Genomic DNA, 13,125 nt, shown 5'->3' on the forward strand with positions numbered 1-13,125 from the left:
AGGAGGCTGGGGCTGGGGAGGGGTACGGGCAGCCGGCCCCCCTCGGAGGGGAAAGGATTATCGCCGCTTCGGGGAAACTGTCCTAAAAATTTGCCAGCCCAGGCGTGAAGGCGGCACCGTGCCCGCGGCACCCCCGGGCCAGCTGAGGCTGCCCTGTGAAAACTGGGGCTGGCGGAAGTAAAGCTAGGGTGGGAAAGCAGAAGTGGTTTGGGGGGGTATGGTAGCAGAGGCAAGGGAGTGAGTCGCAAGGAGCAAGGTGTAAGCGGGGCAATTTGCATTAAAAAAATAACTGTGTCAGGCCTGGAATTGTGCTACTGTGATGGTTACAGTCGACATGCAAATTGCAGCACTTGAACAAGCGAGGAGGAAAAGCCCTGTGTGTTTATTTTGTTCACTTCATAGCACTGTCGGTCTGCTTTCCTCATCCTTACCGAGGCAATGCGAGAGGAGACATCTGCTTTAGTAACTACGGAAGTTTCAGGCATATATATATCGATGTATGTGGGCTTTAAGCAGGAGAACTCAAAGGTATGCGCAAAACTGCAACTGTTCCTCAGTTTGATTTGAGAACAACTGCATTTTCCACTGATGATGGTCTCAGCTCAGTCCATAGGATCTGCAATCATTTGCAAGAAAGAAAAATAATGTTTTAAGCATCCTATGTGCCTTCAGCATGAAAAAAAAAGCACACCTCACTCAAAACCTAATCGGGAGGGTCACTTTGAGCTGAAAAAAGACACCAGTCTGCAAGTGTCAGTGTACACACAACAGAAATAGACGTTTGAGGGACTGGTACATCTGGGCTTTGTTTCCTGCGCATGGGCGAGGTGTCAGATTTAGGTCACCCTGCTCCATGTTTAAGCTGTGGTTCCTGTGAGCACCTTTTAATACAGCTCTACAACGCTTTGACGCGGCATGATGCAACATGCAGAAAGTGTGAAATGTTGCCAGAACCAAAGGGAACAGGTATTTAAGAGCTTCCGTGCAGAATCGTTGCTTTTTAAGGCTGGCTTCCACCGGGTGACTGAGTCTCCTGCAGCAGCAGCAGCAGCAGCAGCAGCTCTCTTCTGACTTCTCAGCAGTAACAGGATCCCGTGTCCCTCCTGCATTTAGAGTAAGACTTTTGCCGCCAGTATGAAGGAAACCCAAAAGCATCGGGTTCAGGGACAGCAGGGAGAACACACATATATATAATTTCATCCACTTGGCAGATCGGGGTGTATGAAGTTCTCCGACGCCCCTTGAAGCGAGCGGATTGCATTCCCCCCCTCCCCACAGGGTTACTGCCAACGACGTCCCCGTGCCCTGACCCGCAGGGCAGCGACAGCCCCACACCGACTGCCCTGAGCCCCATTAGGGGGGTTTATAGTTACACCAAAGCCTTCTCCAAGCCCAGCGTGGGCTCTCTGCCCCTCCTTGCCAATAAAGCCACTTAAAAGGAAGAAAAATAATCCAGGTGATCCATTTCCCTCGCCCCACCACTGTGACCGCTTCTGTTTCGATCGCTGGGAGAAAGCCAGGACAAAGAGCTCAGTCGTACTGGCAGCAAGGCAGCCAAGCCCTGATACAAAATATATTCATTTCTGTTTGTGTCTGTGAGTGGCCGGGACACCCCAAAACATGGCAGCCAGGCCAGCCCCCCCCGGAAGCATTGTGGCATGATACATGGAAACCCACAGCCACCTGCATGGAAAAAACCAACCCAGGCTGTTGCAAACTTATTTATTTATGAAGTGTGAGGTAATGAAGAAAGTGCTAAATCCAACCACAGTGTTAACTCTAACTGTTCTCAGCAGGTCAGCGGGGACCCAAGGGTGCCATCCTGCAGGGCCACACCTGCCAGCACCCCCAGAAAGGGACAGGGGACTCTGCCACCCACGTACCCCACGGCAGGTTGGGCAGCAGGATGGCACAGGCAGGGGGAAGCCTCGAAGGCAGCACAGCCCCCCCCATGCACCCAACCTGCCCCCTCCAGCCAGGCTCCCTGCAAAGCCCAAAGCTGCACTGGGGATTTTAAGTGGCTGCTGGTGAGGGAGTGCTCAGAAGGGTGGAAAAGGGGGTCACAAGGATGGGAAAGGGGAAAAATCCCCTGTTATTGCAAATGGGTGGTTTGGAGAGCTGCGAGGGGGGAACCGGCCTCCGCGAGGACTCAGCTCAAGGGCCCAGCAGGAGCCAGCCCCTTCCTGATCTCCCTAAAGTGCAGCAGGACTGAGCCCTCCCCCGCAGCAGGAACCCCCCTCCAAAAAAAGAGTTTTTATATATATATAAAAAAGCAAAATCTTTACCAATACTTCTCAAAAAGTGGTACAAAAATACAGTATAAAAACACAGCCTCCAGTATAAGACTCGCAGTTACAGCAGCAGTTTCTAGAACATAAAATCCGAGACAAGCTACTGCGTGAAGTGGTAAGAAAGTGAGGTGCGGTCCAGCCGAGCAAGGGGATCGCCCACGTGGTGCTGTTAACCCTGGTGAGAGAGACATCCTGCCGTCGCCATCTCTGTGGGATCCATCCAGAGATGAGCCCCGTGCTGGGCTCTCCGTGTCTGCCTCCGCCTGCTTCCCTGAGCCGAAGCAGATCGTGGTTGCTTGGGATTTTTAGGGTGAGATGGATGCCCAGGGGCAGCTCCCAGTGATGCTGTTGGTGGCAAACGGCAGAGAGGGGTGCAGGGGCTGCCAGGGAGGGGGAATAGAGTTGAGCCCGTGAATCGAAGCAGTCACCTGAGAAAGCTTCACAGGGGCAACAGGGGAAATCTTGCAACACCCGGTGCCAACGAGCCAGCCCCAGGCAGGCGATGCCACGGGGAGGACCCCCCACCGTGGCCCTATTCCTGCAGGTGGGAACACCACCACAGCCACCCCACCTGCAGCGACCACCACGTGCTCCAGCCCCCTGGGGCCAACAGTTCAACAAACAACCACAAAAAATTTTTAAAATGTGCAAATTGAGAGGGAGCCAGGGGGTCGTGGGGACAAGGGTGGGGGGCACGTTGGGTGCTAGTGCCCCTTGAGGTGAGCAATCCGTTTGAGCAGCTGGGTCTGCCGCAGCCGCAGCTGCCGCTTCTCGGCCGCCATCCTCCTCTCGGCACTGATGAGCGACTGCAGGTACTCGGAGGATTTGCTCAGGATCACCACTTTGGGCGTCTTGGGACAGCTGGCGAGCCCGGGCACCTGGTCCCGCAGGGCCAGAAAGCGCGAGCGCAGGTCATTGCGTCGCTTGCGCTCCAGGTAATTGTGGTTTTTCCTCTTAGCCACGTCCTCGCTGTCGGAGCCGGGGCTGCTGCCAGCTTTTGGCAAGCCGGGCTCAGGCAGCGTGATGGCAGGGGCCGGCTCCACAGCGCTCTGTGGCTCGTCCTCGTCCTGTTGGGGTGGCTCCGGTGGGGGACAGGCGTCCGGCGGCGAGCGAGCGGCATAGTTGTGCTGCTGCTGGTGGACAGAGATGTGGAAGCGTTTCATACAGGGGTCCAAGGGGTCAGCGCGCAGCGTGATGGTGACCGGCTTCCTCAGGCTGAGCGATTGTCTCTTCTCCACCGTCACCACGTCAATCTCCTCGCCTTCTGCTCAAAATGGACACGGCAAAAAAAAAAAAGAAGTCACCATCAGCTGGGGGCCCCTGGTCACCCCTCTTCACCCCACTGGGGCTCCCCACGGCCCCAGACGATCTCCCCGCTGCCATTCCACAAAAGTTTGCTCATGCGCTGCAAAGCCACTCTGCGACCTCCAGAAGGGATTACGTGATTTAAATGCTTTTCCAATACCATCGCACAGAAAGGAGCTTTCCCTCCACATTCATGTGCCCAGTCCCCTGAAATTGGGATAGGGCTTTACTTCTGCACCAGGAGCAACACATGTCCAGGATAAAGGATCATTGGGCAAGAAACACCCGAGACCACCGCCCCGGGGGGCAGGAGGAGCAGGATGCTGGGGACCCGGCACAGCCTAACTCCAAAGTTCATCCTGGTCGGGCACTTTCATGGCCCATTGGAATTGTAAATGAGGGATGTGGGGGCAGAGCTGCCCTTTGTTCCCCTTGGCTGCAGCTTCCCACTTCGGTGACTTGTTACTTTTCACAAGTGATAAACCCATTCAGCCCAGGCTCCCTGGGGACAGAGGGGACAATCCCCCTCGGTGCAGGGGGGAAGGGAGAGGTGAAGGGGTCCCTCCCACAGACTCGGTGAGCCTCGAAGGCATCCCAAGCCCAGGAGTCAGCGAGGGGAGGCTACATCAGAGCTGTGAACAGCGAGACCCAAATAAAGCATAACTGGACCCAAAGCACCCTGCCTGTTGTCACTGCAGCTTGTCCCGCCCCAGCAGCACAAAGCTGGCCCCCAGGGACAGCGGGGTGACCCGGCTCCAGACACGCCTGCGATCGCTCTCACTTTAGGGATGCGCTTCCACCTTTATCCTTAGACTTCGGGGGAAAATACAGCCGCTCACTAAAGGTCCCCCGAGATGCTCAGACGCCCACCAGCATCTCGGGCAGAGGCCTGGCCCCCACCTCTCCTGCGACAGGGCTGGCAGTGGCTTCAGGAGCTGGGCGCCGGGCCCCCAACCCACACCCCAGCCCCCCCCAGGCTCTGGGGGCTCTGCCCAGCAAGCCCAAGCCACTCTGCTACTGGAGCTACTGGGGAGGGCACTCGCTGCCCCCACACAAGCCTACGGCCGCGCTCATCAGTGTCACAACTCGACCGGTCTCAGCCACGTGTATATACACACACAAACGCACACCCCCCCCGTCGCTCATTAATAAAAGTCGGACCGCGGGGCCCCGCCCACCCCGAGCCGTCCATTGGCTGCCTGGCGGGCCCGGCCAGTTGCCGTACCACCCCATTGGCCCCCCGCCCCTGTCCATCAGCGCGGCCCCTCTCATTGTTTGCAATCTGTTGCTTTTTGTTCGGTGCCCACGTGGCGCGACCGGGACCGAGCCCGGGACCCCACCGGGACCGGGACCCCCACGGCCCCCCCCAGCCGGCCTCACCAGTTTGGGTTAAGCCTCTTACGCCCGCGACCTGCTTACCGTCCCCGGGCTCCTAATGGCATTAAGTCCCCGTCCCGCGCCGTGACTCACCGGCGCAGGTCGCTGCCACCCGCAGATTTATTAATGGGGTCAAGGCACCGCGGGGCCGTGTCAGCGCTTCCACGGCAGCCGAGTCAACCCGGCTTCCGTGGGAGCAAGGAAAACAACGTAGGATCCCCGCCGGAGCTACGGGGACCTCGCGGGGGGTGTGTGTTTGTAAATAGAGACTGAAAATGGCTTATGGCCTGAGATGCGGGGGGTGGCACCACATTGCCCTTGGCTGGTGGGTTTCAGAAGCACCCGTTTCCCAGCCCGCCCCTCCGTGTAAACACGTCGTCGTCGTCCCCCCCACGCGGGACAAGCAGATGTGCCCCGGGGGTGGTCTGGGACGCGCCACAGCTGATGGGGGATGTTCCCGCCCGTCCCACGGGGCCACCGCCGCAGGGGACGCGGCCGCTGCTCCACAACCTGCCGGCCCCAGGGGATATTTTGCCTTTTGTCCCGGGGAAATCCCGTCCCGCGTGGGCCCTGTGAGCGGAGCCGAGGCAGGGGAAGCAGCCGAGGTTACGAGCCGGTGGCAGAGCACACTGCAACGCTCGAAAAAATACAAACTTCCTACGGTGAGCTGCAAACTTGTCCCTCGCCAACCTGCCTGCGAGGCTCCCGTAGGGCCGGGACGAGCAAGAGGGGCCATTAGAGACCCACGCAGCGGCCAGGGAGGGAGCCCCACGCACCCTCCTGCGAGGGGCAAGGGTTTCCCGAGCAGAAGCCCCGCGGGAAGGGGAGCAGCCGGGCCCGCTTTGTTCGTGGGGCCGGGACCGGGGCTCACTTGGAACCGCAACAAAGGCGCTGCCTGGCTGGGAGGCTCCCGGCACGCACATGTGTGGACACGCGTGTCCTCCACGCCGGGCTCCCCGCGGGCTGCAGCAAGGCTGGAGGGTGGCTGGGCCGGGGGCAGCCCGCACCTCGGCAGCGGAGCGCCTCGATCCCTTACCAGAATCGCTTTGGCCCTCGGATCCCGAGGATGCGGGGATCTTGCTCTCGGCCAGCGGGCAAAGGAAGACGGCAGCGGGATCCACGCACTCGCTCACCGAGCTGCTGAACCCAAAATCCTGCGCGAAGGAGGGTTTGTGGGGGGTGGCCCTCTGCGTCCCCGTGGAAAGTTTCTCTGTCATCGCCTTCTCCAGTCTCTCCCGGGCTGAAAACCCGCTCCACATGCAATCCTTGAGGATGAAAGCGCTCAGGTTCCCGAAGATCTCCCCCGTCCCTATGAGATACTCCGGCTCTTCCCCGGCCAGGCAGTAGCGGGAGAGCCAGCCGGAGCGATCCTCCGCCCCGGAGCAGCAGGCTTTCTCCCCGGGGGTACCCAGGGGGGAGAGGGGGGGCGTGGGGACCAGCTCGAACTTCTTCCAGATATCCTCGCTGGGCGCCGTGGAGCGGTGGAAATCCTCCTGGGCGTCGTGGTCGTAGAAGTAGTGTTGGTACGAGTCAAACTCCATCTCTGCATGAGGGGAGGGGGGGGGAGCGGCAGAGCCTGGGGGGCGGCAAAGGCAAGGGAGGGGCCCAGAAGAAAAAAAAGGGGGCACCCCCCCGCCCGATCCGCAGCACCGCTCAGGAAAGGGGCACCCCCAGCCCCATGGATGAAGGCGGGGGAGCCCCTCCCGGTGCACCCACCTCGCCCGGCGCTGCAGGTCGCGGCGGCACCAGCCACCGAGCCGGGACCGCGGGTGCATTGTTTCCCCCCCGCTCTTATAGCCTGACTGCGGCGCCCGGCCCCGCCCACCCGCCAATCGACGGACTGTGATTTGCATAAAGGGCGGGACCCTGCCCTATTCCCCGCCCCCCCGAGGGGGCACGGTGTGAGGGATGCTGCGGCCCACCCCCCAGAGATCCCCCCCCGCCCAGGGTTCCCCGGTCCTGCTAACGGGGATGCCAACGGGGATGCTAATGGGGCTGTTAACCAGCTGCCACCCCGTGCCCTGGGCTGGGGGATCCTCGCTGCCCCCCAGAGCGTCCCGCCAGCTCCCAATCCTGTCCTCAGCCCCTCAGAAAGGTCGGGGTTTGGGGGACCCCCCTCTGCAAGCGCTAAGGATGGAGTCCTGGGAGGAAGATTTTGGCTGAGGACACCCAGGCCAAGCGCAGCTGTGCCACCAGCCTGGGGACGTTCGGCTGAGCGCAATGGCAAACCGGAGAAGTGGGGACAAGTCACAGGGAGGCATCGCTCGCTGCCAGAGACCACCCCACAAGTGTCCTTTTCCATCCGCTCCCCCCTGCCTGGCCATCCCCCTGCTTCCCGTTGGGCTCCCGAACTCACACTGGGACACCACCACCACACTCTGCCGCAGCCACCCGTCGCTGCTGCGTGGCCATTCCCTGCGGGCACAGGCAGGTGAGCGGCTCCAGCCCCGGGCAGCAGTGGGGTCACCTAGTGTTTGTGTCCTGCCCAGGGTGCCACCCTGGGTGCCACCCAGAGGTCCACCCCCGCCGCCCCCAAAACCCTCACAGGCCCAGCCGGGAGCTTTGCCCCTCCGAAAGCCACCATGGGAACGCCAGAAAACCAGCACTGGGGGATGTGGCGCTTTACTCTCCATGTGCACATGAGGAACGTGGTCTGTGCACGGAGGAAGGGCCGTTCACAGGCACCAGCTGCCTCCAGGGGCTGCAGTGCTATCCCCCCCAGGAGGGGCTGGGAGCTGCCGGTAAAGCCAGGAGCAAGGGGCCGGAGAGAAGCCAGAGATGGCCTGGGATGCAGCAGAGCCGTTCTCATACCTGCAGCTCCCACCACCAGCACTTTGCCCCATCACTGCTGCCCAAACTCAGCTTTGCCCATGCGGCACCTGGCACATCCATCCTGGGGGTCTGGAGAGACACGCTGTGTCCTCAGGGACCCAGGCGAGCCCAGCAGGATGCTGCTTCTCTCCACTGCCAAGGTCCTTCTAGGAAGGGCAATAAATGTTGTGAAATCACAGTGAGGCTTTCACCTCGCGCACTAACAATCGTGTCATCATTACACACACACATGCTGTTACGAAGTCCACCCGGGACAAGCAGATTCCCCCCAGCAACATGCACTAATCCACTTCAGCCCCAGCACCCTCCTTTTGCCATCCAGTGCGATTGGGGCCACATGATCTGCCTCGGCCGGTGGCACTGGGAGGCAGTGGGGCTGGAGACTGGGTCCCCGGGCTGCAGCACTGGTCCTGCAGGGAGCAATCTGCCCCAGTCCAGCAATCAGCATAGCCCAGTACAGCCCAGCACAGCCCAGCCCTGCACAGCCCTGTATGGTCCTTCATGGACCAGCACAGCTCAGCAAAGCACAATATAACTCAGTGCAGCCCAGTGTAGCCCAGCATGGACCAGCACAGCCCAGCATGGACGAGCCCAGCCCAGTACAGGCCCCCAGAAACCAGCACATCCCAGCGCTGCCCAGCGTGGTCCAGCACACAGTCCGCCCGGTCCTCCCCGGCCCCCCCCGGCCCCCCCCCCGGTCCTCCCGGTCCCGGGCTCCGGCCGCCGCCACCGGCAGGCGCGGGGCGCCACCTGCTGGGCCTCGGGCAGGGCCGGGCCCGTTAGGGAACCACCGGCCGTGGGGCGGCGTGGACGGGAGGGGGGACACTCCGCCGAGCACCCCCGGCCCCGCTCAGCTGAGCCGGAGCAGGGGCCCGGAGAGGAGCGCCGAGGAGGGACGGCGCTGCCCGCTGCGCACAGCTCCGTGCCTCAGTTTCCCCATCGCTCAGCCGGCAGAGGGAAGCAGAGGGACAGGGCCGGGAGCGGGCGCCGGGCTGGTGGCTGTCCCCAGGGTCCCCGAGCATGTAGGGTGCCTCAGGGCCGCCCCAGCCCTTCCTTGCCGGCACAAGCTGCAGCTGAGCTCGTGCACCTGGGCCAGCGCAGCAGGAGGGTGCTGGGCCGGGGGCTGTGGTATCCCAGCTGTGAAGGTGCCATGGGGTCCCTGCGGTGGCCGCAGCACCCTACATGCCTTCCTGGCCTGTCCAGAGCAGCCCTGAGCATCCCGATCCCGCCCGCACTCCTGCGGGGCCGGGGCAGGAGCTCCGGGACCCACACAGTCCCAAGGAGCCCAGGTTGATGTTCCCTTTGTGCTCCAGTGTCAGCGTTGGCCCCGGTCCCCAGCCAGGTTGGGAGCCCTGGGCTTGTCCCCAGGGCATCCCCAGCCAGGCTCCTCCTGCCCCGTGGCTGCTCCCAGGCCTTCATCCTCCCCGGGAAGCATGGCTGAAGCCCTCTCTTTAGGAAACAATTTGCCCCATCAACATTAAAGGCAGGGACTGAGCTGCTGTGGGGGCTGCGGAGGCTCGTCCTGCCCCAGTGCCGTTGGGGTCAGCAGGGGTGGATGTTCAGGACTGGGGACACCAGCTGGCACTGCCCCAGACCGCCTGCCCAAACACCAACACACCCCGGGCACAGGAGCAAAGGCTCCTACAACCTATAGCTCCCGGCCACGTCTCCTTCCCCCTCCCTGCTGGCCTCAGGGACCTCTCCGGCTTTTCCCAGGGTGAGGCAGGAGCTTGTCCCGGCTTCAAGGGGCTCCGGATGCTTTGAAGGTGCGAAAGCACCGCTAGAGAGGGCTGGAGGGGCCGCGCAGCCCTTTCATCCCAGCCTCTCCAGGCACTTGGCAAACAGGACCCGAGAACCTCTCGCTGCCAGTGTCTGCGCCGGCTGCGCAAACAAGGCGGGGGTGGGTGAGTGCCCTGGCGGCTGCGGCACCGTGGGTGACAGGGCTGGCAGGGCCGCCCAGGGGCCAGGCCGGCACCTTGCCGTGCCCCCCAGTCGCAGGGCGCTGGCACAGCTCCACGGCCAGCACTGAGCACGTGCCTCCAGCACTGGCACAGTTCCGCGGGAGCTGCCATGGCCCAGCCGGCTGCTGGCACGGCTCTGGCACATGACGCAAGGCAGTTCCCGGGGCCCCCGTGCCCTTTGGATCCCCACTGACAGCAAGGCTGGACTTTGAAGCTCCAGCCCCTAAGCGCTTCCCCACGGTGGACAGCCACCCCGAGCCTGATGGGTGTCCCAGGGGCACCCTGAGTTGCCTCCAGCTGTCCCCATCCCGCTGCAGCAGCAGCCTTCGAGCCACCCTGTTGTCCCCACAGTGGTCCCGGCTCCCCAGGGACAGTGGAGGCTGTGAGCCCCCGTGCCAACATATTCTGGCTCTGTCTCAGCCTTGTGACACGCTCCCCAGGGTCCCACACGGGAGAGGTGTGGGCAGCATAGGGCAGCTGCCGCGTGCTGCCATGCAACGCGTCCCCTTTGTCCCCATGAAGCTGTCGGGCAGCGGCTGTGGGGGCTGGCTGGGCCCTTGTGAAACGCCTGCCCAAGTCCCTGCGGGCTACGGGAGCACCACGAAATACTGCCCAGCTGTACAGGGCAGGGGATGGCGCTCACAGCCCTGGGGTCACACCAGCCCCGGCTCCTGGGGGTGCAGCCACGCACTCTCAATTTAGCAGGCAGTGAAGTCCAGAGAAGGAGGAGGAAAATGCACCATCGGCTCCAGCCCTGCTGCCTCTTCCGTCCCCCTGGACCCATTTTGCCCCTGGCATGCCCTGCCCGATGCCAGGAGATGCCCTGAGCCCTGGAGAAGCTCTGTGGCACACAAGCAGGGCTGTCCCCAAGCCAGGGAGCCACGCGGAGGCTGGCCTGCAGCCCACGGCCTCCCCAACAGCTCTGGGACCCACTCGCTGCCATTTGCCCCCAAAGCCGCGCTCCCCGTCCTGGCTGGCCCAGCCTGGCAGGGCTGTCTGGTTTCGGATGCGCTCACGCTTGCTCAGCTCCTGCTCCGGGCTATGCCAGATCCATGACAGCGGGGAGGCGTAGGTGGCAGGTGAGATGGCAGAGCCATCATCCACTGGAGCAGACCCCATCCCTATCCCTGTCCCCAGGGCTGAACCATGTCCCCAAGGCCAGTATTTGGGTCCCAGCCCCTTAAGAGACACCCCTGGAACCCAATGGTGTCCCCAACTCAGGGATATGGAGGCCGGGATGGCGTAGCATCACCGTCAGAGAGGTATTTGAGCTCTGGTCTTGCCTGCGAGACCATCATACTGAGCTGGTCCTGGTGTCAAGGATGACCCTGTGAGTGGCCCAGCCCCAACCGCCCATGGGTCCCTGGGGACCCCAAACCTAGTGGGAGCTGCTGCACCGATATTCCCACTGGGATCAGCCCTTTGCAGCTCATTTATTGCTGTTAGGATCCTCTGGAGCATCTGCTTGGGAGGAAGGTCTAAAATCCCCCAGCAGAAATTGTGCAATACCAGATTTGGGGGAGAAAATCCTCCTAATCCAAGGAAATCCTGGTCTTTCTACTTCTCCTACTTCACATGTAAGGCAGGGCTACACCTATCTGTGGTCGTTCTGCACAATCTCCAGTACAAAGGGCGGCTCATTGTTCTCCTCAAGCCGCGTTTCCCCAGGAGGCAGTTTCTCAGCGCTTTGCTCAAGGACAGGAATGCCAAAAGCATCAGGAGCTGAGGAGCCCCTGGGACAAAGGGAGTAGAGCAATAGTGCTGGGGGCAAACACAATGGGAGCTGAGGACAAGATTACCCTGTCTTGCGGGAGCCCGGGCCCTCCAGGGTGGGCAAGTGCCACCATGGGAGTCCCCTCTGCTCCCGTGCAAGAGGTCTTCTCTGTAGTGAGGGAAACTGAGGCACAGAGCAGGGGTCCCGCACCAAGCCTGGAGGGTGCTGACCCAAACATGCCTCCCCGGCAGATCCCTGCTTACGTGTGTCGGAGGAACAGAGTGCTTTGGGGTACCCAAATCTGTGCTTTGGGGGTGGCGCAGGACTGGGCTCAGGCAGGGACACAGACTCGTGTGGATGTCCCCAGTGGCTGCTCAGGGACATGGTCATCCCCAGCGAGGAGGTGTCCAGGGCCCTCTGCTCCACACCACCACCCACAGCCAGCAACAAGCTGGCCACAGCTACATGGCACTGCCACACACTCCTCTTGGCACCCGGAGCAGGAGGCAGCACAGACCCCTAAACTGAGACCCCTTAAATCCCGAAACCGAGACCCTTTAAACTGTTTGTGCTGCTCACTTGAGTGCAGGATCACCATGCTCGTCCCGATCTCCCGAGCTCTGATGCTTCCAGCTCCCACCGGGGTGTCTGCCCTGGGGCTCCCGCTGCCAGATGCACCTGAGCCAGCACGGCACAGCGGGGCGAGGAGCCCGAGGTAGGTCTCTGCCAAACCTGCCAGGCGAGCGGCATTGCCCACACCTCACTCCCACCTTGCTTCAGGGTATTTTGTGTCACTGAACAAATTTGGACAGCCTGAAGCCTTGCACGGGCCCCCTTCCCTGGCGGGTGGCATCCCTGAGCGCCCAGCGCGGCCGGGCGCAGGGCTGTGACGCGTGGCAGCGCAGGGGGAACCTGCTGCACACGTTGTATGAGGGGCCGGAAACCGTGAGTCAATGGTGACACCAGCTCAGTGCTCCCGAAACTGGGGAGTGCCCAGAGCTGCTGTGCCACCGCTGAGCCACCACTCCATGCCCAGGGCCACCCGCACCGCTCGTCCCCAGCGCCCGCTCGGGCTCTGCTGCATCCCAGGTCCCTGCTCGGTGCCAGCTGCCCGTCCTGCCTGCCTATCCTCCCCGCCTGTCCCTGTCCCCATGCAAGGGCAGCTCCAAGTCCAGCTCCAAGTGGCAATCAAGCGACAGCACTGAGTGCCACGCTGGCCCCGCTGGCTCGGCCCCATTATGCAGCCCCATCTCGCGGCACATCTCAGGGCGATCTTTGAACCCTGGTCAGATGAGCCAAGCAGAGTTGGTGGCTCTCACTGTGACATGGCACTGGCACAGGCATACGTGTGCCCGCCAGTATGCACAGCTGAGAGGTGCTGGGATCGATGTCCACGTGGCCATCTGGTGCAGGGGACACCGCAGGTGGCCCAGGGAGAGGTGCTGCGGCCCGGGAGCCACTGTCACCCACTGAAGCTGTTGTGCAGCAGCCAGGGGCCATGGGAGCTGATGCTGGGGGGGGTCCTGCTTCACTTCGGTCCCTTTGATGGTCCCATATGGAGGGGGGTTGAGAGGGGGGCCACACTGGGGCTGGCACTGAGGGTCTCCAGTCCCCAGCCCTCACTGGATGGTATCACTGGGAACCC

The 13,125-nt window shown here is 62.1% G+C and overlaps 1 protein-coding gene across 1 annotated transcript; it reads right to left on the minus strand.

Annotated features, from left to right (window-relative positions):
- Positions 1-1,708: 1,708 nt before the first annotated feature.
- MYCL (MYCL proto-oncogene, bHLH transcription factor) lies at positions 1,709-6,560 on the minus strand. The gene is made up of 2 exons (XM_075173166.1): positions 6,010-6,560; positions 1,709-3,555 (listed from the first exon to the last, which is right to left on the minus strand). The coding sequence occupies exons 1-2, from the start codon at positions 6,512-6,514 to the stop codon at positions 2,996-2,998; spliced, it is 1,065 nt and encodes a 354-aa protein (XP_075029267.1). The 5' UTR covers positions 6,515-6,560; the 3' UTR covers positions 1,709-2,995.
- Positions 6,561-13,125: the final 6,565 nt, after the last annotated feature.

This window comes from Calonectris borealis, chromosome 25 (assembly GCF_964195595.1).
Source record: "Calonectris borealis chromosome 25, bCalBor7.hap1.2, whole genome shotgun sequence".
NCBI classification, from domain to species: domain Eukaryota; kingdom Metazoa; phylum Chordata; class Aves; order Procellariiformes; family Procellariidae; genus Calonectris; species Calonectris borealis.